The 23,620-nt window shown below is 35.7% G+C and overlaps 1 protein-coding gene across 2 annotated transcripts in view; it reads right to left on the reverse strand.

The window, feature by feature from the left end:
* Positions 1 to 23,620, reverse strand: part of CSMD3 (CUB and Sushi multiple domains 3) — a 759,152-nt gene that overhangs the window by 542,946 nt on the left and 192,586 nt on the right. For both annotated transcript variants that reach the window (XM_074886756.1, XM_074886745.1), the window contains exon 5: positions 4,902 to 5,109. In XM_074886756.1, the coding sequence (XP_074742857.1) occupies positions 4,902 to 5,109 (208 nt within the window). The remainder of the gene's footprint in view (positions 1 to 4,901; positions 5,110 to 23,620) is intronic.

Genomic DNA, 23,620 nt, shown 5'->3' on the forward strand with positions numbered 1-23,620 from the left:
AGTTTAGTTAACATAAAATTTATTCTCCATGAATATTTATTTAAACATATTGTTTCTCTATAAAACACTGTATATTATTTGCCTAAACACTTTCTGAACATACTAGTAATATTGTAAAACTTCATTAACAAAGTTTTTAAGCTTGGATTCAGAAAAAAAGCAGCAAATGAAACATTACAACAACACTTAAAAGGTAATTATCTTCTTACAAAATGTGAAAGATGATCTACTATGAAACTCAAGAAAGCTGTGTTTAAAAACACTGATACTTTTTATTTAGGACTAGATGTTTTCCCATATTTTTATTTGAGCTTCCATTCTTCATAAATCATCAACTTTTTTTAAAACATGATAAATGGCTTCACAAAACTCTTACAGGGAAATTATGGTTGCCATAAATTTGCAATTAATAAAGTGTGCTCATTAAATTGTCCTTAGCTATGCTATACAGAAGAGTAAACAAATTAAGTTCAAAATATAAAAAAAAAAAAAGAATGGAAATACATCGTATCCATTGAAAAGTTCATCAGGAATGTTTCCAAGTTAAGGATAGGCCCAAACTGATAAGAAACAAATTCTGATTTGGCAGCCCAAAGACCCACATTTTTGTGTTTTTATTCTTTCTCATCCATACAATCTGCAAGGGGGTCTTGTTAACAGGCTATTTTGAAGAAGCTTATTAAAAGGATCAAAAGAGTTTTAAGTATCTCAGACAAAACCTTTAAAACCGGCTGCTTTTCTGTTGCATCTAAGTTAAAGAAAATATTTTTTCACAGAATGTAGTTTCATTCTCCACAGAATATTTAAAATGCAGGCAAAGGGAGTGTTTCTGTTGGAAAAAAAAAAAATGCACAAAATCACTGTTGCAAGGGAGAAATTAATTTTGTTAGCCATTGCTCCCAGCTACTTTAACACAATTGATATGATGCACAAAATATGCAATATCAAACAATGAACTATTTAAATATATTTCAGAACAGAAAAAAAGTGCCTATGATTTCACAAACACAAATTTAATTCATTATGTATCATTTTACATTGTATCTAGATTTATACAGGAAAAAATTATAATTTGGCTAAAATCAGAAAGAGAGTCATGATCCAGACAATGCAATACTTCAATTTACTATGGAAAATTCTAAGTCTCCTTTACATTTTAGGAAACTTAGATAGGAACTATTTTGAAATATCCAAGAATACAGTATCAGTACGAGAAAAGTAAGGTGAGTTATTTTATTTTGAAAGGAGTAATTACATCATATTTCAAATTTATCTTTGATAACAGAGCACTTAGGTGTCCTACTATTTTGTATGAACATGCCAGTGGTAGGTGAAATTTTAGAACACTACACAAAGATTTTCTTAGAAGAACACTTCTACCCACAGAGAACAGAGCTAAAACTTTGGTTTGTTGTTTTTTTTTTTTTTTTTTTGTGTCATGGTAGAAGTGAAGTACATTTTCCCTAAAACATTTGAGACAATGCTACACTCTGAAAACACTTTCACATTAATGCACATCTTCATGTTAACAAATAATAAACAATTTGCATAATGTGTTCTTTAAAAAGAAATTATGATCCTTATTCAGACTACAGCAGTAGTTCTCTGAATTAGAACTCCAAGCACATACTTTATGACAACTATTATCTTCTATCACTTTCCAGTCTATCCACCAAAAATGTATTGGTTAATTCAAAACTAATCATCATTTCAAGTTCAATTAGTCTAATACCTTTGCTGCTTTTTTTTTTTTTTTTTTTTTTTTTTTTTGTAATAACCAAATTCTTCAAACAGGTAGGAGGGAAAATCGTCAACTTGTTTTTCAACAGCAGATAAATTAAGCTGGTAATCAGGAATAGAACATACAGATTTAATGTCTGCCTAGGACAGTATGAAATATATACTTTGCATCCCCACTTGCTCTCATCAGGAGACTGCTCTAAGCACATCGTTCATAGAGAATTCTGGGAAGGAGTTTCTACCACTTTGTCTATACAATTTAACTAGAATCTTAATACTTGCCTTAACAATTCAGACTATAGTACATGCTGGAATCCAGGATAACCATGTCAAAGCAGCATAGAGAATCATCCCAGTTTTCCGCCCAGTGATTATTAAATATTCCATTAAAAGTGACCAACAGCAAAATAAGAGACTGAGACATTCCAACCAAAGTATGTTAGAGGCAAGCATTAGAAAACTCTTACGCTGAACACTCAGAATACTCAGAATATTTAACTCTGAACCTCCATATGCTGGCTAAATTATCCAATGACATTGCTATTTCTTCCACCAATGAATGTCTCAAACCTTAACTTTTCACTTAGGCAAAAAGGAACGTTTCACTAGATCTCATTTATTTTCAGTTTTTTGTTTTGTTAAGAAAAAAATGGGGAAAATAAATTCCTGAAACTAATAATTTTCTCTTAGTTTCACTTCCAAAATGAAAAGAAAAAATCTTATTCAACTTACCAAACATCAGAATCAGCCCTTGACATCAGACAACAAAAATCCTGAAGGCCATCTATGGAATTTTTTCCCACTACTTAAATGAAAATGGCCTATCAAGATTTTCTTAAAGAAAAGACTTGACATAACTAAAATATTATAATGACTGACTGGAAGACTACGTAAAGTTAGCACTTAATAAAGAATTCCAAGTTTTCTCTCACAGATAACCCATCTACTTGATGTATATTCTAGCTCACTGTTTTACTTAGAAACAAAAAGGAGGGAGATTTCGTTACACAGCAGATGTGCAGAAGAAAAGTTTGCGGTTTTTTTAAATCAATAGGTGTAACAGTCACATAAAGCAACAAAATGTCTAAGAAGTTATTTTATAATACTACCTACTATCCAGATTAACCGATATGTTTTTAGTAATTTTACGAATAGATGTACTATTTGTTTTCCAGAATGAAAGATCAGGAACCTGGTTTTAGCTTTAGAAGTATACTTCTGTGTAGACTTTATAAACTAAGATATCTTGAACTAAACCTCAAGCTATAGTCTAAGGGGATATAAAGTATTACCACTGTAAATCTAATCAACAAATTGTTGTTAATTAAGCTTTCCAAATCTATTTTTCCTAACATATGGGGGGGATACTTTTGCATAATTGAATACATCAGTCTAATTTAGGGAATGTAAATGACAAACTAAAAAAAGAATATGCTTTCACTCTCCTTCTCTACATTAGCAATTATCTAATTAACATTGTAATTTTTTTTGTTTTGTAAACAGATGAGAATTTCTGTATATAAATTAATCTTATTATATCATTTAAATATAGCCAAGGCCTTTTGCAGGAAAAAAACCTAAGTCATTATTTGAAGCTCATGGCTGAATACATAAAACATGCTCAAGAATAACTGAATGTACATTTAGCTATTCATGTGATTCATACTGTCTGTATGTAATTGGTGTTACCTCACTAATAATTATTATAAATTATTGTTTAAAAATTATTTTAGCTGACAGCTAGTTCAAAAGATTTCAGTTTAACAGCTTGAAAAACTCAATGGCAATTAAGTAATATTCTAATACAGGTAATTAACTATGTAGGTGGCAGTATGAATTAACTCAAATTATGAAATACTATTTGCTAAAGCTGAGACTTAGTGTATAGGTTTCTACTATACCCTGAAGTAGTAAGGAATATTACTTATAACCATCACTTGTAGAAACTGATACTGATGTTTTCAAAACAATGTACTTATCTAATTTGGGATATTTTCTTATTATAAAATTAAAAATTATATAGTTTATTTTGTCTATGCTATGTTGTATGGGGGTTTTGTATTAATAATAAGAAAACAAGACTCTACTGACTTTAATGTGGCTAGCCAACCACTTCTTGTATCACCTGTTGTTCAAATGCCTGTCTGTTGTGCAGATCACTCATAATGCTTTATGAACCAGTTAAGAGCTTAAGCTTTTACAGGAGAACATCACTGTTATTTATGGTTTTGTATATGTCCTCTTTTTGAACCAACGGTATATTTAAACCAATACAACAAACATAAGGATCTCTCATATTCATGTTTCTTGAGTAGTGCCATCATATATTACCATAAAACCACCAGACCAGAAAACTACAGAATGTATCATTTTTCTACTTAACTAAACTTGATCTTGAAAGGGGTTGTTTATTGTTTTACTTCTTCTACTTGTTTTACACAAAACACTGAGATTAAGAATCACAGAAGCCAGCTCAGCAAAAATATTGTTACTACTGCTAAGTCAACAAACAAAAACACTCTCTACCCATAGTCTATTCTGAACAAAACCAAAATAAAAAAGTGCTGTAGCTATTCAGCTCAAGGTGTTGTATCTCACAAATCAGGATAGAAATTTCTAAGTAAGTGTAACACCAGCCATACCCCTCACCAGCACATTATTTAGTGAGACCACATATACAGTTCTCTGTGCAGAAACTCCTCCAGAGAGAACCTGTGACCAACTGGTTTGACCAATGCTACTTTCCCCCGCTCTGTGCTGAAAGAACTCCATGGTATTCACTTTCTGACATTATGAAACTCCCTGAAGGCTCCACCAATCTTTACCAATACAACAGTCCATTCCATTCTGTTTCTAAATGTTTAATACAATAATATTCTAAATTTTTAATACAATAATAGCTAGAATGCTTAGACCTGCACACAATGAGGTGAATGAATCTATAGTGCTTTTCATCTTGATGCTACATTCTTGGAATATATTTGGAAATTATTTTATAGCTACAATTAGAATATCAACATTTATGCCATAGTAACAATGATTACGGCTTTCTTTGTTTTCAGCAAGACTATCTATTGACAAATGGAAAAGTAACAAGTTATCCTTCCACATTTCGTCATATTTCTTTTTTTAACACATTAAAATTGAAATAGTTGACTTACCATATTGTAGGTGGTTCAGAACCTTCTACTTCTAAATAATCATATTTTTCTTCCATTTGGAAATCTGTAAATATGAGCGAAATAGTATCACCAGGCTCTGCCACAATTGTCCATGTGCAATCTGCATTATTATGATATTCATTAGGAAAGTTGGGGCTCGAGATGATACCACTGGATCCTCTCATAGTTCCTCCACAAGCATCCTCAGCTGTTAAAAAAAAAATATGTCATTAAAATCACCCCTTAGAAATGTACACTTACTTGTTGAGAATAGAATTTTATTATTTTTTAGGTGAACAATTGTTTAAGGTTTTTTAACATGTTAGACTTGGAATGCTACTGCAAAGTTGAAGTGTTAATAAGTAATGGCTTCAGATTTCAATTATTTTAAAATTATTATACTAGTGCAAGCATGTATTTTTACAATCCACTATTTATCATTTTCATTATCATTTTCATTAACACCACTTTACAATAGCATGCAAAAATTTCACTATTTCCTCTTTTGCTTTAACCAAAAATATTCTCATGAAGCAAGTTGAGTTTAATCCCTATCATATGCAGTCTGACACATGATGTCAGCAGTTACATTATACTGAGAAAATGTTATCATATTTTATTTTAGTATATCTAGCGATGTTTAAGTTTGTTCTCCTATACTCTTTTTCCAATTTTCAAACAGCTGATCTGTTTTCAAACAAAAGACATTCATGGATGATTTCCCAAATGTCAGATGCAAGACACTTTCACGGTTAAGATGTTTACATCAGTCATTTTAATGAATGTAAGTTTTAACAGATCAAGTACTTAAAATCTGATCATAAGAACACATTTTTCAGGATATGTGAATAATTGTGAAATTATTTGACCAATTATTTATTGATTGCCAATATACCAATAAACCCCTAAAAAGGACAGATGCTCAGAGGAGATGGGCAATGGTGATGTGCTCAATACAGTTCAGGGAATAATGCAGTCAATGACTGAGAACAGCTCTTGCGAAGACTGACATTTATCTCCACACAAAGAGGACCAGAGGGTGGCCTTCGTTTTAGATAAACAGCTATCAAAAGTTGAGTGGATTAACTGGTGGTGAAAATGTTTCTCCCTGAGTTCATTAAGAGCATGAATGTCTCCCTGAGTTAGCTGAACCAGCACGGGGGAGAGAATATTTTGCTCAGCCCAACACAGAGTATAAAAACTAGGCAACTAACAAAAGAACTTCAAAGAGAGCAACAGGTGAGAGCTGTCTTCAACCCATGTATTCCTTCCAGCAGCTGGGGATGCCCAGTGTTGTGATGGTGAGCATACTATAGATACCTGTAATAGGAATCACATTGGTATTGTGATAAAACTCTATATTGCGATTGTTATATATTTTGCTAAGTGTAACCTACACTTGTGTTGCTATGCAATACATTTTGTATCACTCCGCTAAATTAGAAGTCCTGTGTAACATCAACTATCTTTAAATAAGTAAATGTGATATTAAACATTACATCCTCCACATGTGGCATATCTGAAAGAACCTGGTCAGAGAGTATTTGACACAATAATGTTCTATTGTCTAACATACAATCTTATGCTGAATAAACTTGGCAAATATTAGAGATTTATTAAATCACTTCCAATACCAACAGAACTAATTCTGTGAGAAAACAATTCTCAAATGAGTGATGTTGTGTATCTTCTATCTTAACGGTACATATATGCCTAATAAGTCAAAAATTGTTTTTGAGGAGCTCATGTCAAAATTTTTTCTGTGAGCTAATAACATTGATTGTGAATGTAGTGCTATTACTTTCAGAAATGGAATTACCTTTCAAATAACTTACATGTAAATATCATGTTATTAGATGGAAATACCATATCACATTACTTATTCAGTTTATTATCCAAATGTTTGAAGCATAACTGAAAAGCAATTCTTGTTTCTGGTTAGAGTGCTAACATGAATAAAACTTGCCCTGAAGCCTGAAAACCCAGTCAATATTGCTGAAAAAATGATAAGCATAAAAAAATAATAATTTTGAGGAATATAGCATTACAGAAAAAAGCTTTAAAGAATTCTGACACACATAATGGCTCATTTCTAATGGAAAGAAAAATTTCAATGACTGTAAGAAACCTCTTCATTACAGTAGTTTAGGAGTTTAAAATACTAGGCTTTATCTCTTCAAAATTCTGTTAAATTATTATATGTCCAGATAGAAAAACTGAAGTAAAAACATATCTTGGATTTAATCTTACTAATTAGCCAGTGCACTTAGCATCCAGTAAATACAAGGAAACTGAGGAACCTCATCACATCACAGGTTCAAATCCTTTATTGTGAAAGGAATAAAAAATTATAAAAAAGGTAATAATGAACTTTTGTTTTCATGCATTAAGGACACTGAGGAGAATAATTTTTAATTGTTGGTTCACAGAAATAAAATGTCCATTAAGACAATGGGTAACACACTGGTTCAATGATTTTGAAGAACCTGTATATTGATTTTTTTAGATATTGCTTGAAATACATTTCAAGTACTGATTTGAAAAAGTTCTTATAGGTAAATTTTCATAGCTAAATTATGGAATCTTATGCAAACTGGAAAGACAAATTGTAGCATGTGAAATAGCTTTTTAGCTCATGTAAACATAAAAGCAGAAATCTAGATGTATCATGCAAGACTAAAGACTTTGGAATAGTTTTCTCAGACTCAAAAATAAAAGAGCTTTTGAAAAATACTGTCCTACAGAACGAATTTTTTTGCTTTTCACAAATGAATTCTAGAGAAACCTATCCTAGTTCCTAGGAATATAAAAAACTGTTCACTAAAAAAGCTGTTGTACTCTACCAATACTTAAAAGAATAGAGTGACTGTGTTTAAAAACACAAGCTGTGTCAATGAGCATGTCACATCTGTTTAGAGACTTTTGCCAAAACGTAATTTTGCTACCATCAGCAAAATGGCCCAGATAAATCATGATGTCTTTTGTTTTGATTCATGTAGCAAATTTGGTACAAATGAAATTAATACTAACTACATTTAAGTGCTGTAAATATAACCAAGAGCACACCAGATACCATCTTAGCCTCTGTAATGCAAGCATTAGCCCAATAAATAACAGAATTACTGCGCTGTGTTCCTATATTTCTCCACCTACAATATCATTTGCTTGTGATTTATTTGCTTCCAGTTTTGCAGTCAGATTGTCATAGGTAAAAGCTTACATCTGAGAGAAGGCGAATAAACATTAATCCCCATGAAAATGTTTGGTGCCTTAACTTGTGAAGCCACTGGAAAAAAGAATTGATCTTTGAGTAAATTGACAAACACTGAAGCTGACGGCAGTTCTACCATTGACTTCATAGTGCATAAGACCCTGAGAAATAAAATGTAATAATTGTTTCTGTGCAATCCACTTTTAGCACCTGTATTTCTATCACATTGAAATAGCATAATTGCTTAGATATCAGTTATAAAACATCACAAACAAAAGAATAACTGGTAAGAGAACATTTATGAAGACCAACAGTGGCCTATCTTCATCAATGCGCAACAAGTCCAATAATGATATGTGAACAAGGAAGAAAGAGAGAAAAGCAAATCTTTGCAGTGATCTCTGTACAGACCCCTGAGAATCTCTCTCACTGCCCTTCCACAACCTTCTGAATTATCTCTGTTAAACCACTGAGGTAGGAGTCCTCAAAGATACTTAAGGGCTTAACACTACAACCACTGCAATCAAAATGTAATACCTAAACAGTAGCTAAGCACCTAAATGCCTTGAAAGAATTGTGTATCTGTCCCTGTTCTTTTAATTTTCGGTTACCAAATATGGAGAAAAACATTCAAAGGAATGGTGAGAAGACAATACTTTTAGGTTAAGACTTCATAGAATCTGACATGCAATTACAAATACATAGCTAACATTGATGACATTTTTTGAAAAAAATCTACTTTTAAAATTCCTACCCCATATTTTTAAATTAAAATTATTTTGTCACGTACGGGGAAAACGTATCTAACCTACAAACTTGCAAATGTGGTATGAAGGCATAAATGCAAAAAATGCACATACTGCCAAGACATCATTTTTCCAAACATACTTCTCTGATCTTAACCATATGCTGAAAGGGGAAGATTTTTCAAAGTGATAGGCAAGTGGGGACTTGGCTTAGCTTTTCAAGGTATTATGAATTCAAATGAAGATCTGTATTTGAATATGCATAAGGGCTTTTATGCAGAGGGAGTATCACTGCTATTATGATGTGAGTGATGATTATAAGAGTACAAAGGTTTTGAGGGTTTGGGGTTTTTTTGCTTTTTGTGGGCATAGAGTGTTTTTTATTTTTATATATATATTTATATAGATACATAGATAGATACATATTTATATAGATACATGCAGCTTTTTTTTTTCTTAAATTATGGCTAAATGCCTCTTAAAAATTAATGTGAAATAAGTATACATTTAAATAATTTCTGGTGAAACTTAATTTAAGAATTTATATTTTATATTTTATTTTCTAACCATCTTCCTGGTTTGCTGTTCACTGTTCCTTTTTCATAATAAATGTCAAAAATATGTTTCTCTAGTTAGTCTTATTTAATTTAATTTTCTGCTTATTCTTGTAGGTTTCAGTGATATTCATAATAATGTTACATAAATATTGAACTGTAATTTTCAAGAAGATAGATGATCAAAGAAAGGCAATGTTATCAGTGATTTATAGACCATGCAAATTCATGGATTTCAGTAAGAATTCAGTAAGATTACATGGTAGATCAAACTTTAATCTGGCATACAATGTATCAGGTCATCTTATCTATCTAGATATTTATAGTGTACTGAACAGTTAAACTTAAGTGCATAACTCAACTCATCACAGAGTAATAGACATCTGTTATCTATTCTTGAAAATAATGCAAGAAAAAATAGTATAGCAACTTTCCAAGTTTAAACAATGATCTTTATAATAGCCAATAAAAGTTCTGAGCAAGCTGAACCACTTTTGAAGAAATCCATCATGAAAACCTGAGAGGACCTGCACTGATCCCTCCATACTTCGATCTTATCTACACAGACTCTGTGAAATTCACAGCATAGTCTTCACAGTGTAGGTGAGGTACAACCCCAGACATAGTGTTGTCTGCTCTTTCAAATTTTAGTCTTATTTCAGACGAATTAACTGAGCAATCTAAAGGAATCAGCACTCTATCATCCCCTTTTAAGAATTTTACAGTCATATTAATTATTGTTCTTAAATATACACATTAATAGCTACCTTTCATCTGCAGATCACAAAAGATCTTCACATCAGAAAGCAATCAATTCTTTGAGAAACTCCAGTGCTCTTCAAAAGAATTTAATATAGGCAAACACATAACACTAACTACTGATTCCATCAGTGTGGTGAAAAACTACATGTTTCTGCATAGCACACACACGCACAGATGCATGTGTCTACACAAACTCCAACCATCTACAGAATTTTATTTGGGGCTCAACTGCTCCCTTAAATATTGGTATCTCACTGTTAAGATTTCTGATAGGCAACTGAAGAAAACAGGGAGCCTGAGAAATGTCATTCTCACCCCATATTTATAATACATTAAAAATAAATTTACTTACATGCATAAAATAATTATGTGGAAAATGAAGCATAATTCTAACTATTTTCAGATGTTTCTGAATGAAAAGTATTGCTTTTCATGTCTTTCTGAAACAGCTTATGTTTATTTGATGCAATAAAGTAGATGGAAATTAATTATGCAGATAATACTTTTTTATATTTTTCCAAAACCACAACCCTTTAGCTGTAATCTTGATTCTGACAGAAAAAAAAATTGTTATAAAAATCTACCAGTGTTTTCTAAATAAGATTTTAATCAACTACCTTCATATTCAAAGTAAAAGGTAAAGAAAATGAGATTATCTTCTCCAGGTAGCAACTTGTCATGAGAAAGCAAATATTATTGTCTATTAAAAAGCAGCACACTATCTTAGCTATAACTGAAGTTATACAAACATTTCTGAATCAGAGGTAGTTTCTTTCCCAAAGACCTTGTCTCTTTTTGCTACTTCTGGAAGTTTGTCAGAGGTTAGGTCTAAATAAATAAATAAATAAATAAATAAATAAATAAATAAATAAATAAATAATCTCACCTAGATAGAAGCCCCACTGATCACTGTTTAGGGAGGTGTTTTTATGTTTTCAGTAGGCACTCATTATCAATCTTTTAAAATATGTCTATAGCAATTATGTAGACTTATTTACTGATTCTTTCTGGATGAAGCTCAGAATTATCCTGACTTGTATATTATTACTACTCAAGCATTTTATGCTTAGTATTTCCCCCTTTATAGCTCTTTACGTTTATACACTCAGATTGTTTTTACAGAGCACAGCACTGAGAAGCAGCTTCATAACACTTTTGAACTTAATTTTCCACAAGTCTGAATTTGCTGGTTTATCCATCAGCAACTTTCACAAATTTCCAATGTCACACTTGGCCAGTGTTTAATCCAATGCTCTTTTATACATTCCAGTTTTGCAATTTTCTGCACATCCTATACCGCTTTCATAAAAAACAACTTAGAATGTGTTTCCTATTAAGTTTCTTCATTGGCTGTGCTAGAGACAAGCAGCAGAAAGGACACTATATAAGCTGAAGTCAAAAGCCCCTTAAAAAGTTAAGCTCAGTTTTAAAATCTGTGGCATCATCTGATTATGAAATTTGCAAATGAACACAGAAATAGACAGTCACAAAAAATATCTTTAAGAAGCTCCACAGGCAATGCCATTTTCTAGCAGAGTTCCCTCTGCTCCCTCCTTTGCACAAACTACAATACATACTCCTTGTGTTCCCTACCTACCTTTCTTGGAGAGTGTATACATCTGTTGCAGGACTCCAGCTGTGCCAGCTGTTCTGCTATGGCTCTGTCATTTTAATAATGTCATTTTAATCAGTGGATCTACAGTTGCATATGAATTTACAGTTCCTATGTTTCCCATGCTACCTGTGTTTGTGTATAGGCACTTGAGATGTGTCTCTGGTCACTCCCTCAAAAAAGACTCCCCTGTTCCCTGATAAACCTGAAAGCTTTGCTCACCAACCCTGATAAACCTAGTTTAAAGACCTCCTCCCTAGGTTAGCAAGCCTCTTGGTAATGGTGCTTTTGACTTAGTCTCAATAGTCTAATGCTCAGAGTCAGAGAATAAATTAATGGGTCTTTCAAGTATAGAGAACAGCATATGTAGTATAATGCATATTACATTTATTTTCATCTAATATTCTCACATATTCTAAAAACTCCAAATATAATGAAAGATATAATTTCTAAGAAACATTTATATGTTGGCTTTTTCTATAAACCTGCAATAATAAAAAACTTCAGCCTTTCCTTATAATTTATCTACAGAATAACCTTACAGGTTTCAGAAATTTAAATTAGATGATTGCAAAACATCCATAAACCGAAAATCTTTAAGGACAGCTTTGCAGAAGATTTGTCATTAATGACTTACATAAAATTCATCCAGCTTTTGAGGAGAGGGACATAAAACATTTCTTGAGGACATATGGAAGTCTTATTTTCTACAGCTTTGTGATTTGTAAAACTCACAGATTTTAAATTCCAAGTAAACTCAAGGATGATTGTAAATTGACATGATTCACATCCTCAAATCCTTCACTTTGCACTTGTATGCTCAGTATAGCTGTAAAACTTATACAGATTTGACAACCAGAAAAAAAAAAAAATCAAATAATAGCATCTGTAACTAAAAAGGTGAGGAAGCTCAGGAGTTTAAATGGTGCTCTAGGAGAAGTTAAATGGAATAAATTGCTTCCTAACCTGCCTCTTTTGAGTTAGAACCACAAAAATCAGCTGTGTCATGGGAAAAACACAACTGACACCCACACCATTTGTGCCTACCTGGAGCCCTGTACTGGGCAAAAATCGTCAGGGGAGCTGCAGGGGTGACCTGTGTGGAAGTAGGCCGTGAACTGCCCTGTGTCAGTCACAGCCAGCTCCTGCCAGCCATGCAACAAATGGCGCTGACCCACCGCCTCACAAAATGGGGGGCACGGAGGAGCCGCCGTAGGGCGCAGGAGGCTGCGTGGGAGGAGACACAAAGAGGGACTCAGGGGGAAACAGGTAGGTGTATGTGAGAACGCACTGAAGACTGTACGGAAGGGAGGTCCCGAAGGGAGTACAGCCCCTGGAGAAATGTTGGAGCAAAGGATAAGAGTGGGAGACTAGGATGAGGGAAAGAGGAAACCAGAAGGCGCAGTTACCTCACACACCACCAGCGGGGCTGAGGGGGAGGGGCGGCAGAAGCGAGTGGAGTGGAGACCAGGAGATGGAGCAGGGGCCTGCGGTGAAGTTGAGGCAAGTGAAGCGGGAGGAAAGGTGTTTTCCCTGTGATAAAGGTTTTGTCTTCTTTTGTTTTGCAAATCCTGAATTGGTAACTGAATGTTTGTGTCAACTGTCAATAGAGTTCTGAGATCCTGAGTTGCTTGATTTTCCCTAAGTAAACGTCGTCTTATGGGTGTGATGTGAGTTGAGTTTTGAAGGGTTATTGATAGGAAAAGTAACTGTTTTCTAGTAAATGCCGGACAGTGATTTATTATTTTATCTATATAGAAGGAAGGAAAAATGTTAACATAGGAAAAATCTTGGCATATAAAGCAAATAGTTTGGTCTTTTTTACAAAAAAATATGGAAGGTGTGCAGTCTGCTGAATTCTTACCTATATCTTTGGAAAACATTAGATGTTGTTTGGCTAAAACTTTACACAGTTCATTTTTTTAAATTCTCTGCTTTTCTAGACTAAGACTAGAAATTTGATGGATTAACTCACAAGCACGTTTAACAAAGTAAGATAACCCACCAATCTGTACATCAGCCAACTGTTCCTTTACTGTTTTCCAGCAAGAGAATGAAATACATCTTTTTCTCACATAAAAATGAACATTGGGGAGTGTAAGGAACAGAAGGAAGTAATGCCTCAAACATTAATTGACACAGAAAACCTCAAGGACAATTTGTGATTAGTCTAAGGAATGTCACCCAAGGAAGCGGGAGTGTATTGAAGGATGCACCCCCCACTCCCTTCAGTTGTATTGACAAACTCCTTAGATAAGCCTCAAAGGGGGGGAACATGGACTGAGTGAAACCAAATGTTCCCCATCAAGCACAAGGACTGCTAATCACTGGCTCCACTGCATAAACCCAATACTACGTGACTAAGCCAGACACCATTCAGGCCTCGATAATGACTTCGCCCCTTTGACATTGAAGAGGTGACAAGAACTGATAAGAGGTGAGCATTTCTGCCCCAGGAGCCGGATGACTGTTCCAGAAGCATGAAGTTAGCAGAATTATGGGAACGGAGAAAAAAACAAAATATGCTAATCAGCTGATAACATGAACTTAAAAGGTGACAGAAATTTTGCTGTGTGGTGCACCAGCCACCCAAGATTACCTGACCTGAGACAATGCTGGATCCAGGGGTGGTGATCCAGATTTCTTTGACTCTCTCTCTTTTTCTTTCCTTTCCTTTCTTTTCTTATAGATTTATAAGAGACCACATTACTTATTATCCTTTTCCAAGTTTAAATTGTTTTCTACTGCAAGTAAAATATTTTAACTGGCCATTTGGTGTCATTTCACCTTAATTTAACCTGAGGGGATCACAGAACCGTTGCAACCCTCTGGGCTTCCAGTCCAGTTCATGACAGAGAGGGATTGGTGACTTTATTGCTTTACAAACAAAACAAGGAAATTTAAATGAAAATATTTGGACAGACTTATTCTTGTGTGAGCACAACAGCAGAAATTAAAAGATTTCTTGCTGATCAAACTGCTTCCAGTTGCTTTGTGAAACAATGAAGCTTAGCATTTCTGAAGTGTAAAATTATTATTTCAGATTTCATAGTTCTCAAGCCTGATATTTACTGTTTGAGTTGCTGAGGGGCAGAGGGCTTAAGAGTCAATTCATTAAAAACAGAATACAGAGGAAAGCAGAAACTAGTTAATTGTTCAGGAAAAGAAAATGAAAACAAGTAAAAAGTAAACCTTTCCATTCATCAATTTGAAATTAAATTATTTTTCTTTCTAATTATTTTTAATAGCTGAAAAAAACAAGAGTTTTTACTATGGTTTTGAAATGTAATATTGTCTTTAAAATTTGTCTTGTCTTTAAACCAAGCATGCCAAACATAAGATGATCAACAAGATACTATTTGAGATTTTAGAAATTATTAGGGATCCCCTCCTGTTTTCATTTTTTTTTCATTTCTTAGTAAAGAAACTGCATTAAAGTATAAGATTAGTTATGACTGATTTTTGACCTGGCTTTGCAGTTTTGCCTCTGAACCACAAAGAAATTACTCACACACCTGTAATTGAGACACTGCTCTATCAAAGATAAGAACGTGACAAGTACCTAAGTATTTAAAGTAGTATTTGTTTTATTTATCTGTTGGTAATTTACTGTATAAAACAAGTTTATTTCTGTTTTATGAAAATGATTTGGTGGGGCAGTCAGGAAGAAGGCTGAGTGGCTTATCCTAGTCACAGCACCCAGTGTCATCTGACATTGCCTGCAGGGAGGAAGAGTTGGCAACCAATTCACAGGTTTTATCTGGAAGGACCTTCTCAGATGAAGAGCGCAGCAGATAGGATGTGAAAGAGCCACCAAGCAAGAAGCCTGCACAAATGAAGATTGTATTGGGTTTATGTGGCAAGGTTTTGGTAGCAGGTGCCTCTGTGAGTAGAGTTCAGGGGCTGCCCCCATGTTGGACAGAGCCAGTTCAAGATGGCTCCAAGACAGACCCACCACTGATCAAAATGCGGCAATTGGCAATGCTGGTGGCATCTCTGTTGTAACATATTTAAGAAAGGATAAAAAATGCTGTGCAGCAGCTGAAAGAGAGAAGAGTGAGGAAAAAGAGAAGCAACTCTGCAGACACTAAGATCAGTGAAGAAGGAGGGGGAGGAGGTGCTACAGGCACTGGAGCAGAGGTTCCCCTGTAGCTGGTGAAGAAGGCTGTGGTGATGAAGTTTGTTCCCCTGAAGCCCATGGAGGACCACAGTGAAGCAGATACCCACATTGCAGACTGTGGAGGACCCCACACCACAGAAGGTAGATAAGCCCTAAGGAAGCTGTTCCTGAAGGACTGTACCCTGTGGAAAGAACTGGAGCAGTTCTTGAAGAACTGCAGCCTGTGGGAAGGACCCATATTGGAGCAGTTCTTGAAGGACTGGAATGGACCCCATGCTGGAGCAGGGAAAAGGTGTGAGAGGAGAGATGGGCAGAGAAGTGTTCCTATCCCCCCGTGCCACTCGGGGGAGAAGGTGGAAGAGTGAGGAATGAGGGAGTAAAGTTGAGGCTGGGAGAAAGGTGTTTTAATTTTTGTCTTTGTTTCTCACTCTCATACCCTATTTTTAATTGGCAATAAATTAAATTAATCTTCCCCAAGTTGAATCTGTTTTTTCCATGATCGGTAAGTGATCTCCTTGTGCTTATCTGGACCCATGATTTTTTCCATCTATATTCTTTTGCTGTCCTGTTAAGGAGGGGGGCTGAGAGAAGAGCTTTGTGGACACCTGACAGCCAGCCAAGGTCAACCCACCACACAGGTGAAGATAATACAGGAAGGCACAGCATACAGCCATAGCAGACGGTGGAAAATAAAAATGTGTCTGAGTTTGAAGAAGTTTAATTCAATCCAAGAAACTGATAAAAGTTTCTGAAGTGGGAGCAGGCTGAAGAGAAGGATGTGGGTTTCAGAGACATGTTGGAACAGGAAGAACTATTTTCAAATCCTGTCTTAAATTCTATTACAGTTTTGGTTTTGATAGCTTCTAGAATACAGCATACAATTTTGCACAACTACCTCCCCTCCCTTACCCAATAAAAGGACAGAGAAGACAGGGATAAGCTAGAGTGAATCATTAAAGGATCACCAGGATTGTTGGGACTGGAGCACTGAGGAGAATGAGGGAACATCTCTGGTTCAGTGCAGAGATGAGTCAGCTTCAGGGGGGCCTAACAGCAGCCCCCAGTGCCTGCCGGGAGTCTATTGAGGCAATAGAGGCAAGTTGTTTGCAGTGGCGCCTGGATAACAAGAGGCAATGGGCCTGAAGAGAGGTTTGCAGTGGATATAAGGAGAAACTTTTTCATTATAAGAACAATCAAGAAGTGGAAAAGATTGCCCAGAGAGGTCCATAAACTTACAAATTCAGATTCAAACTTTGCTCAAATTCCCTCCTTGAATTTCTTTACTACAAATCACTTCTGCTTTTAAAGACTGCATCAAAGTGTGTTATTGCTTCATCCCCCACTGAAGTTTCTGCTTGCAATCTCAAAAGCTATGTTTCGGAAAAAAACCCCATATATTTCAATAAATACTGAAATATTTCAATTTCTGAATTCCATTTTGACAAATATTACCAAGTTGGCTAGATTAGGAAAAAAAATAATTTTTTTTCCCTAAAATTTTTTGATCAAACCCAGCAAAGCACAGATATTTTTCTTAGTGTTTTAATGAAATAGTAATGTGATCAAAACTGAAATTTCAGTAAAACAGTGGGCTTTTAGGTTACTCTTGATTTGTGTCATAAAAATTAGTAATGGTTATTCTATTTTCAGGTACATCATGTTACCAATTTTTCAGTTTTAAATTCACTTATTAATACTACCTGATTAGAATTTTGCAGAATTTATATTGTTGTCTAAAAAATCAATTTACAGTTAAGTTGACAGGTACCTGTTAGAAAAATTTGTAATTTCTCAAAAATCCCTGAATATGTAGTAGAAATATTTGATAAAACTGTATGGATACATTTTAACCTTAAGTAAGAGTTGTCACCTGACAACTCTTAAATATGAGTTGTTCTTATGTGACTTAACCTCAAAATAAAAAAAAGCATCAAAGCATCAACAAATCTCACATTGCAGATATGCAAAAGCAAAAAAAAAAAAAAAACAAAAAACAAAACCAGACTTAGCCAAAGAAAGACACAAACCTTCATAAAATCTTATTATCTTGGGTCCAGATAATGCCTTTACCTAACAGACACTTAAGCTATGAACAATCACTTTATATTTCCTTTGGATTTAGAGAAAAGAATAAAATCTGAAATCTCTCCCTGTAGTCAGTGAGGATTGTCCACAGGAAGTGCCTCCTATTCTATAGAGAAAACCTAGTACAGCCATACTTCTGTCTTAGGCAGCTCCATTCATACTTGTGTACATCTTGGTGAAGAGAGTCTAAGACTTGGAAAGGACAGTAAAACTTCTGTCTTCTTTTTCAATACTCTACCTGTTCTAACACACTTAAGAGTTATGAGAGAAATTTGGATGTGTCGAGACCTGAACAATAGGTACAGTATGATTTCTTTATCTAATCTGCAACTAAATCCCTAAAGTGGGACCAGATTCTTAGCTGACTCCATGACACTGAAAGTTCTGAGTTGGAAGGTTTATTTGCAGGCTTATTTCATTGTGTGCATTGACATAACATACTCAAGCCGTTGTGTAACAATTCTAAGTGCATTATTATTCCTTCCTTTTCTGAAACAGTTAGATCCAGACTCATAATGATTAAACTATTAAGATTTACATTATACTAACAATAAATTCTTGGCTTTAGTTATATGCAAGGTATGCTTCCTCTTCATCCATAACGATTTCAGGTGTAACAATGTGTCATCAAAGAAGTGTTTATACCTATAATATACTTCTGTAAAGGATGTTTATTATACTTGCAAAAAAACCTTCTTAATTTTAAATCTCATTTATAAGAATTATGATATTTGGGAAGGAGATCCAGAAAGAAAAATATGTTTAAATACACAGTAAAGAAAATAGAGTTTAAATATTTCAATAATTGTGACTTATTTGGGTAGAACATCCAATCTTTGACTAACTGAAAGGAGGCTATGGAAAAGATGGAGTCAGACTTTTTTCCAGGGTGCACAGCAAAAAGACAAGAGAAAATGGTCACAAATTGTAAATTAAGATATTCTATTTAGAGATCAGGCATTTAAAAAGTTGCTTTTTGAGAGATCGATTGTGGTATCAGGTTTCCTGGAGAGGCTGTGGAACTTCCATCCTTGGAGATTTTCAAAAATGAGCTGAACAAGACCCTAAGCAAATATATCTACCTTTAAAGTCAGATTTGAGGTGTGTTAGATTTGAGTCCCAAAATAATTTCTCCTCTCATTTCTATGATAGCTTAGAGATAGGAAAGAACACCACCGAATAAATAAATAGGGGGCGGGGGGAGAGGAACATGTATTGTCTGAATTAACTTACTATTTTTTAAACTTCCCTGCACATAATCCGGTAGACGAGAGCAAGATCAGGGAAAAAAAGAATACTTCCCTTTGTTTATTTTCAACTCTCTGGCCTGATATTTAAAGCTGTATTTTTTCCTCAGAAAAAGTGCACTGACTTTAAGTTTTACACCATCCAATAGAGAAAGGATTGTAATGCATACATCTTCAATCACTTTTATCTTTTCTATAAAAATTGTGGAAAGAGACCACTTTGAATCTCTTTTTATGTAAACCACCATGCAATCAACTCTTACTAATTTTCTACATTACATTCAGCATAGGACCTTAGTGAGACAAGAGTGTCATAATTTTCATTGTTTAGTCCTTTGAAACTTCTGGCCTCATGAAAACTGATTACAAGGAGCATGCAGCTTAAAATAATTTACTTTTATGAACTGAAAAAAATGCAAATATTCATCAAAATAGCTTTCTAAAATGTACAATTCCATATGCTCGGGTTTATAAAATAGCTAAATAATAACAAGAGTGTATTCTTACAACAACAAGGGTGTATTCTTACCAAGCACAGTGCAAATCAGGAAGCATAATTTCTGTGGCATATTTGTGATATCTTTATGCTTGTAATGTTAAACATCTAAAAGAATCTGCCTTTCATCCCAGCACAATATGCCTAAGGATAACAAAATGTTTTCAGGATTTCAGAGTCAAGATTTCTGTAGTTGTTTAATTATGCAGAGACCTTAAAATTCAGCACTCCTGAATGCGATCTGTGACTACTGCTTCACCAGAAGAGAGAAACAGGACTTAACCTCTTCTCAAGACATTTTCTCAGCCAATTTACGATGACTGCTTTGGCAGTTCTGTTATCTTGTTTGCCAAAATTTATCAAACTTAAATTAAGTCTGCTTGCATTTGAAAAGTTCACAGACATGTTCAAATTTGGAAAACTAAAATCAGAACTTGAAGGAAAAGATTTTTAAACCATGGAAGAATTTAGAAATAAGAGTTTCAGTGTTCTGCTTGAGGGATGTACAAAGTTTTTCAAGTAGAAGTTGAATATATCTCCTTCCTGTATCCAAATGCCTCTACCACTCATATGTCATCCTACCACTGGATGATTTTATTGTTACACTCAAAATCTTCTTGTGGGTGAAAAGGAATACACAATATATATTCAGACAAGTTATTTTTCATCTGATTAGTAATTTAATAGTAGATAATAGTCCAAATCACCTAATGAATGCAGAGAAACCTCATTAACTTTGCTGCTACCATTACCTTTTCAGTACCACAGGAAATGGAGACTCCATGATGATGAAGGCTAGAAGCTTTTGACTTCTGACACCAGGAGGACAGCTTCTGCTCCTTCTGAAGCTCTGCACTTCCAGAGTAGGTCAGTGCCATGGTAGCAGATGAGGGACTGGGACCTGTGTCCAACAAAGCACTTGGACCAGCTGAGCCTGAGCTCTGCAGCAGAAGCAGGAGGAAGTGGCAAATGACAGTAGTGGGAGACTCCCTGTTGTGGGGGATGGAGGCTTCCACCTGATGACCTGTCATCTAGGGAGGTTTGGTGTTTGTCAAGGCCTCAGAACCCAGACACTGCTGAGGCTTCTATGACCTGTGGATCCCTGCTGCTCTTCTATGTGGGCATTAATACCACGAGAGAAGACCTGGAAAATAGCAAGCATGGCTACATAGCCCTGGGGTGAGAGTCAAGGGCTGAGTGGAGACTCAGATGTTTCTTTTCCTCAGTCCTGCCAGTATGGGGAAAGTATGTGAGGGGAAGTGAACAGATCCTGTTGGTCAACAAGTGGTTACATAGCAGATGTGGACAATGGGCATTCAGGTTTTATGGCAATGGGACCATCTCTGAGGACTGGGAACTGTTTAGAAGAGATGGGATCCAAGAGGTAAGGCAAAAGTATCTTTGCCAACAGGCTGGCCAGCCTGGTGAGGACAGCTTTAAAGTAGGAATGACAGGGGGAGATGGTGGGGGAAGAAGTAGATCAGACCTTCTTCAAACATTTGGAAGAAGCCTCGCATTTGCAGTCCCTAGTTCACTTAGGGACTTGCACCTGGAGGGACAACATGGAGATCACAAGCAATCCACAAGTTTGATACAGTTCACTGATGAAAACTTCCAAACACAGGTGTGTTATACCTTCTACAGGTATATCAGCAGCAAAAGGAGGACTAGGGAGAATGTGAGCCTTCTGCTAATGAGGCAGGGGGTCTTTATGACAAAGGATGCGGAAAGGGCCAAAGGACTGAATGTCTTTTTTGCCTTAGTAAGACTTGCCTTCAGGAATTCCAGACCAGTGGGAAGGTCTGGAGCAAGCAAGAATTAACCTTGGTGGTAGAGGATCAATCTAGGGAACATTTAAACAGACTCTACATATGTAAGTCCACAGGATCTGTTGAGATGCACCCACGAACTGGCCAATGTCACTGTGACACCACTGTCAATTATCACTGAAAGGTTGTTGTGACTGTAAGGAGGTTCCTGAGGACTGGAAGAAAGTATATCACTCCTGTCTTCAAAAACGGCAAGAGGGGGGACTCAGGGAGCTACAGGCTGTTCAGCCTCACCTTGATCACTGGGAAGGTAACAGAACCAATCCTTCTGGAAACCGTTTTGAAACGTATGAGGGACGAAAAGGTGATTGGAAGTAGTTAACCTTGATTCATTAAGGTAAGGAGAAATACTCAGCCAATAAAATAGCCATTTATAATGATTTTACTGACATGGTAGATAAGGGGAGAGCCATGGGTATTATTTTCACTTTAGCACAGCTTTTAACAATGTCTCCCATCACAGCCTCATAGACAAACTGATAGAGCAGATAAAGAGTCAGTGAGGTGTACTGAAAACTGAACAGCTGAACTCAAAGTGTGGTAAAGTGCATAAAGCAGCATAAAGTCCAGCTAGAAGTCAGTTACCTCACATCTGGAGTACTGTGTGCAGTGCTGGGCTCCCCAGTATGAGAGAAACGAACATACTGGAGAGAGTCCAGCAAAAAGCCACAAAGATGATTAAGGGACTGGGGTGCCTGGCATATGGGGAGATTCTGAGAGAGTTGGGACTGTTCAACCTGAGGTAGAGAAGGTTCAAGGGGGATCTTATCAATGTGTGTAAATACTTGATGGGGGAGTAAAAAAGATGGATCCATGTTCTTCCCAGTGGCATCAAGTGAAAGGATAAGAAAATTTGGCCCAAGCTGAAATAGAAGAAATACAGTTTAAACGTAAGAATTTTTTTTTCCACTGTACGGTTGACTGAACACTCGAACAGGTTGTCCAAGGAGGCTGTGGGATCTCTCTCCTTACAGATACTCAAAACCTAAGAGGACATGTTCCTGAGCACCCCACTCCAGGAGGCCTTACTTGAGCAGGGGACTTGGACTAGATTATACCCAGAGGTGCCTTCCAGCTTCAGCCGCTGTCTGTTTCAGTGATTCTGTGACATGGGAATATTATGCCCTCACCTAGGTCAAGAGCTGAGTACAGTGCAGACTGTGGCAAGCCATGGCAAACAGGATAATGTAAACAAGAACTGAGTGTAACAAGGCTTGTCACTGGCCACAGATCAACAGCTGTCAGGAGAATACCAAAAACTGTTGGAAATGTGTATAGTATGGGTCATTGTGGACTGAGCTGATACATTACAAAGACTCTTGTCTGTAGAGACCTGATGGAAACATTTGAACACAGCCGTACAAAATCACATAGAGGCAAAGTGCCTGCAGTGGAACCATTCTGTGTTGAAGCTGAGCTGCTGCGCATGAGCACCAGCACTGAGACTGGCTGAAGCAGGCATTGACTTAACTGACATCCCTTCTGGAGTGATCACAGTGTATGTCAGTGTGAGCAACATAAAAGCTTTACCCTGACACATCTATCCCTCCACTGTTCTGCTTAAAAGATTGAGTTCTGGCCAGTTACACTTTTTGATATTCTTTTCCCCCATGACAAATTGCACAGTGAATACACACATGCACACACACATGTTCTTTGTAACTGTGCATTTTGTCCCTTCATCATAATCAAAAAAGTTATACAGAACAGCTCTTTTTAAGAGCATTTCCTTCAGAGCCATCAAGTCCTACAATATAAATCCTTTTTATTTCACACATCATTTACTCAACAGGTAGTAATGGCATCTTCAGGGCCATTCTGGTTCATGATAGGAATCCAGAGCATTAAAGATATGTGCCCAAAATCATTATAGAACTTTTCCTGGAAAATTACAGTGTATGTGTAGTAGTCAACCTAAAATCCCAGCTTGGTGTTCATTTTACTACTTTATTTCAAACTTAGAAAGTGACTGGATCATGGTCCAAATGTTATCAGTTACTAAAGATTACAGAATTTCAATTACCAGGACTTAAATATATGCCAAAACATGGAATAAG

This window comes from Strix uralensis, chromosome 1 (genome assembly GCF_047716275.1).
Source record: "Strix uralensis isolate ZFMK-TIS-50842 chromosome 1, bStrUra1, whole genome shotgun sequence".
Taxonomy (NCBI): domain Eukaryota; kingdom Metazoa; phylum Chordata; class Aves; order Strigiformes; family Strigidae; genus Strix; species Strix uralensis.